The 5,768-nt window shown below is 41.8% G+C and overlaps 1 protein-coding gene across 2 annotated transcripts in view; it reads right to left on the bottom strand.

Moving 5' to 3' along the window:
• The window catches only part of nme7 (NME/NM23 family member 7), a 28,479-nt gene that overhangs the window by 7,577 nt on the left and 15,134 nt on the right, over positions 1 to 5,768 (bottom strand). For both annotated transcript variants that reach the window (XM_037698289.1, XM_037698290.1), the window contains exons 9-10: positions 4,061 to 4,129; positions 3,743 to 3,844 (exon numbers count right to left, since the gene is read on the bottom strand). In XM_037698289.1, the coding sequence (XP_037554217.1) occupies positions 3,743 to 3,844; positions 4,061 to 4,129 (171 nt within the window). The remainder of the gene's footprint in view (positions 1 to 3,742; positions 3,845 to 4,060; positions 4,130 to 5,768) is intronic.

Here is a 5,768-nt window from a genome sequence, read left to right as displayed (position 1 = left end):
ATATATATATATATATATATATATATATATATATATATAAACAAGACTGTGTCTAAATAACCAAGAACTAAATGAACAAAACAGAAACAGCTGAGCAGAATACAAAAAGAGGAACATGACAGACCATACATCCATCCATACATCCATCCATACATACATCCATACATACATCCATCATCTTCTGCTTGTTCTGGAGTTGAGTTGAGGGGGCAGCAGCTTCATAAAAGTAGATAAAGAGAACCCAGTTAAAGAAATGAGACTAAAATCATCATGTTTGTGGAAGTGGATCATGGAGGAACAAAGGAGATTTCTGAGGAGCTCAGAAAAAGAGTTGTTGATGCTCATCAGGCTGGAAGATGTTACAAAACATCTGTAAAGAGTTTGGACTCCATCAATCCACAGTCAGACAGATTGTGAACAAATGGAAGAAGTTCAGGACCATTGTTCTCCTCCCCAGGAGTGGAGGACCAACAAAGATCACTCCAAGAACAAGGTGTGTAATAGTCAGCGAGGTCACAAAGGAGCCCAGGGTAACTTCTAACACCTGAAGGTCTCTCACACATTGATTGATGTTGATGTTCATGAGTCCACCATCAGGAGAACTGAACAACAATGGTTCATGGCAGGCTGAAGGAGGAAGACACTGCTCTCCAACAAGAACATGGCTGCTCGTCTGCAGTTTGATAAAGATCACGTGGACAAACCAGAAGACTGTTGGAAGAATGTTTTGTGGACGGATGTGACACAAAACCAGGCTTTTGGATTCAGAATGACAAGACACAAGAGTAAAAAAATGAAAACAGTTTTATTTATGATTGCAGCTGCAGTCAGGGAGAGGATCCAGAAGAGGTAGGGTCATGATCCAAAAGGCAAGGTAGGGGTCAAGCATGGAGAGTCAGAGATCTTTAAACAGATGCAAGGGCTAATCCAAAATCCAGAGTCAAAGGGCCAGAAAAAGTTGTCGTACCAGGGTCAGAAGGGCAGAGCAAAACCAGACGAGCGGCAGGCAGAGAGATGAATCCAAGAGGCAGGCGTGAGGTCAATAATCCAGAGAGCAAGGCTGGAGGTCTAGGCATGAAACTGTGAAGGCTTGAAAATTAGGGACCAAGGAAGGTGTAATAATCTCGCACTGGTGGAGAGGGAGAATGGATCTTATAAAGGGTGCAGAGCAGGTGAACCAGATGAGCAGAATCAGGGCTGATTGCTGTGATAGGCTGTGGTGAACTGTTAACTGACAGGAGCAGATGTGAGCAACGACAGGAGCTGAGGGATAAACAAAACATGGAGAGGGGCAGAAAACATGGCATGTCATGAAGGGGCAGGGAAGTGAGCAGATGGGGGCCAGCGGGGGCCACTGATCATGACAGGATGAGACCAAAGTAGAACTTTTTGGTTTAAATGAAAAGAGTTATGTTTGGAGAAAAGAAAACTCTGCATTGCTGCAGAAGATCCTGATCCCATCTGTGAAACATGGTGGTGGTGGTATCATGGTTTGGGCCTGTTTTGCTGCATCTGGACCAGGACTTCTTGTCATCATTGATGGAACAATGAATTCTGAATTATATCTAATCTATATATAATTATATATATTATATTATATGAAGGAAAATGTCAGAACATCTGTCCATGAAGTGAATCTGAAGAGAAGGTGGGTCATGCAGCAACACAATGACCCTCAGCACACAAGTGGTTCTACCAAAGAATGTTCAAGAAGAATAAAGTTCATGTTGTGGAATGACCAAGTCAAAGTCCTGACCTTAATCCAATCCAGATGTTGTGGAAGGACCTGAAGCAGAAGTTAATGTGAGGAAACCACCAACATCCAGAGTTGAAGCTGTTCTGTACAGAGGAATGAACTAAAGTTCCTCCAAGGTGATCGACTGTTTTTTTTTCATTCCTTCAACCTTTATTTATACAGGTTAGTCTCACTGAGTCACAGTGTGTGTGTGAGTGTGTGTGTGTGTGTGTGTGTGTGGGGGGGGGTCACACCAGATACTGAAAGCAAAGGCTCACATACTTTTACCATCACAAATATGTAATATTGGATCATTTTCCTCAGTAAATAAATGACCAAGTGTAATATTTTGTCTCATTTGTTTAACTGGGTTCTTTTTAATCTACTTTTAGGACTTGTGTGAAAATCTGATGATGTTTTAGGTCAAATTGATGCAGAAATATAGAAAATTATAAAGAGTTCACAAATTTTCAAGCACCGCTGTATTTTGCTCCTCTCCAAGGGGAAGCTCTGGGATAAATTGATCTGCACTCCACACGTCACTTTATGTTTGAGGTCAGTGAATTCATCAATTCAAATGTACAGTCTAGATAGTTCACGTTAGACCTGTGTTGTTTATAGATTAGTCAGCTGGAATTAATCATTATCTTGTTTTTACCACTGACAGCTTAACGCTAATTGTTAATGGATGTTTGGACCTTCTTCGTTAAGGAGAAATTTTCTCCAGTCTGTATTCACATACTGATGTCGGGAGTGTTTTTACACGCATAAATTACCAAACACCAGAAAACGTTCTTAACTTTAGCACCCGCCTGAGTGCTGCAGCCTGGAGCAACGCGTCGTCAGCTCGCTCGTCACTGAAGCAAACAGGTTCTTCCCTCCCAGAGGTCTCAGCTCTGCTCCCACCTTCTGCTGCTACTGTGTATAAAAACGCTGAATTCCACGGCAGAGTGGGTGAGTTAATGTTTAGGTGGTTTGTCTGATAACTGAGGTGAGTCTGAGTTCACAGCGTGTTAAAACAGTTTGACCACACAGTGAGTACAGACTGAAGCAATCAGAGTCCTGACTCCTGAGTGGGGTAACGAGCCGGAAAATAATCAGAGCAGCTGAAGGTTTGAATATAAAAAACACAAATGCCCGTCATAATGAAAGTCACCCTTTGCCTTTCATGGCAGAGTTTAAACTAAAATCCTGTCATGCTGGGAAATGACAGAGTTGTAGCCGTCCTGCTCAAACCTTGATAAGGATGTTGTGAGTGATCTCGTGATATTGGGAAATGCCACTCAGCATGTGTTGTGAATGGCTCTCAGCTACTACCACAACAAATTTCAGTTCAAGATATGTACAACTGATCGAGTTAGAGCCACTCTCGTGTTGGCTATTATTGATCAGCTGTGGCGGCCATCTTACATTGGTCTGAATCCAAATATTAATCAGTTGTAGGTTTCATTAAAGTCCATCCTGTGGTTCATTAGATATTTTAGTAGCAAACACATCTTCTTATCTACCTTTAACTTTCAGTAGTTGGCGATAATGAACTGCTGTAAAGATTGTAGACTTTAAAATAAACATCTTAGTCAAATGATTTTCAAAAACACAAGACCAATGAGAGCCACGTAATGAGCTAATGTGGTTTCACTCAGGACAATAGAAGCTGAGCACTGCAGGTTCTGGACAGAACAAGTGTTACTTTGGGAGGAGAAATAATTCAACCTGAAAAGTATCTTTGAAGACTAAAAAATACAAACACAGAGTTCAGAGTACATGATGTGCTAAACAACACCAGACCTTTGATAAAAGACCTGCTGCATTAGACTCACTTTAAACCAGATCTGTGTGTGTTCCTTTGAGATTTGTGAGCACAGCTCGTTCAAAGCTCCCTTCAGGAGGAAGCTTGCGCATCGATAATCAAGAAAAGACAATGTAGATTTTAAAAACAACTAAGAGTTTTGGATATATTACATGTTGCTGCTGCTGCTGATGAATAGAAGAAGAAAATAGACTCACGGGATCAGCAGGCCCACAGAACTCCCTAAAGGTTTTGGGTGCATCTGTGCCGTGGATCTCTAGAACCATGCAGGGTCCGGAGCACAGCTGGGTCACCATACTCTGGAAATACATCCAAAGGTGTCAGAATAACTCAGGCTTCTTTCTTTCCCTTGTCACATGAGATAATACCCAAAGAGTGGCAACAGCTCATCCTCTGTAACAACTTTCATCAGTCTTCTACAGCCTTTGTTTTGGTGTAATCAAAAGTAGCGAGTGAGAGAGTTATGTTGAGGGTTTTTCACTGTGATGGCACAACAGTGTGGTGTTTACACTCACAGGATACTCTGAGACAACGCCTCGGTACACTTCATAGAACTCCTCCGCGTTAGCCCGGTCCACATTGAACTGTCAAAATCAAACAAGACTCACAAAAGTCATGAACGTTTAAAAACATAAAGTTACAGAGTGAAGGTATGTCCATTCATTAGATAGAAGCACGTTCCTATTTGTTTTAGGACAGAAGTCTTAATTTATCATCAAGAACACTAAATGAATAGTTCATCTTTTGCAGTAGGAGTTTATAGAGACTGTGAACAATTAGCATCTTACCTGTTGTAGACAGCTCTTTGACCTCAATCTGAAGAGACTGAATTTAAGTCTGAGCAGATTCAAGAGCTAACAGCTAGCCTGATAACACCAACATAAAATGCTGCTCAACTAAAAACAGCTCAAATCTCCAAATGTTCTCACCATTCATACAAATACTATTTTGTAAAGGTTTACATTGCCATATATTTTACTGTACATGACTTTTACAGGAGTAACATTGATTTTCATTTTGCAAGTGCTACGGCTTGCTGCTGCTGACACTTGTTGTGCAAAACTGATGTGAGCAGTTGATAAAATAGTTTCCATGAACCACTAGGAATGGGCAGAAGTTCTCCAACATCACAGTCCTGTCAAAATGAACAACTCTGAAGAATTGTTGTGACTGTTGCAGCGGTCTTTCACCCCTGCATGTGGTAGTGACGTTACCATGGGGCTCTTGGAGATGGGAGGATTTTCATTGATAGAACACCGTTTAAAGTGTTACAGCATTTGTTTCTATTACTGTAGTTTATTTACAAAGATTACAAAGTGAAAACATCTGTCACAACTTACTGACACTTTTACAACCAAAATAATGTTAAGTCACGGGATTATACTGATCAGCAGCAGCAGCACGTTTCTGTACCTGAGGCCTCTGTTTCGTTAGAGGGATTTTACGAACGCATGACTTGATGTGAGTAAATGTTGATTCACCACAAGTCTCCATCCTAAGCATGTGGATACAATCATTTATTTTATTTTTTCTTCTTCCGCTGCTCCCTTCTTCAGGGCTCACCACAGTGAACTAACTTGCATGAAGACTTGGAAATCGTTTATACGCCGGATGTCCTTCCTGACACAACCACAGACCACCGAGCTACCACAGCCCTCTGTGTGGAGCAGAGGGCTGATATCTAGGGCGCCAGGGGGAGCAGATGGTGGGGGTTAAAGGCCTTGCTCAAGGGCCCAGAGTGTGGCAGATGTTGGTCCTTCAACTTTCCTACTCACATTTTGATGTTGTCGGTATGGGAATCAAACCTGTGACCTTCCGATCACAGGCCCATCTTCTCTAACCTCTGCACCACCACCCTCCCTGTATATATTAGTAAAAACTAAAAATGTATCCCTCCATGAGCTTCTTCTGTCCATCCACATGAATGTTTACAACATGAAGTCTATTTCCTGTTGTCAGTTCATTCAGGCCCCCGTCATACTGGATGACAGCCCAGTTACTCTCCACAACCCACACCACTCGTTAAAACGTGGATGGATCACAGTAAATTTGAATAATTCCATCAGCTTGAAGACAACCCTGCTCCCAGTACTCAGCAAATACGTTTTGTCTGGTGTTTTCTACGTCCAAGAGTCAATCTCTTACGCCCCTGTCAAGCTTTATACATCAGCAGCACGTTCTCCTGATAGAACTATGACGAGGTACACCTCATGATCTCATGAT

Source organism: Nematolebias whitei, chromosome 3 (assembly GCF_014905685.2).
Source record: "Nematolebias whitei isolate Nwh7 chromosome 3, NemWhi1, whole genome shotgun sequence".
NCBI lineage: Eukaryota > Metazoa > Chordata > Actinopteri > Cyprinodontiformes > Rivulidae > Nematolebias > Nematolebias whitei.
Note: the sequence above shows the minus strand (reverse complement) of the source record. Positions and strands in the feature narration are given on the sequence as shown.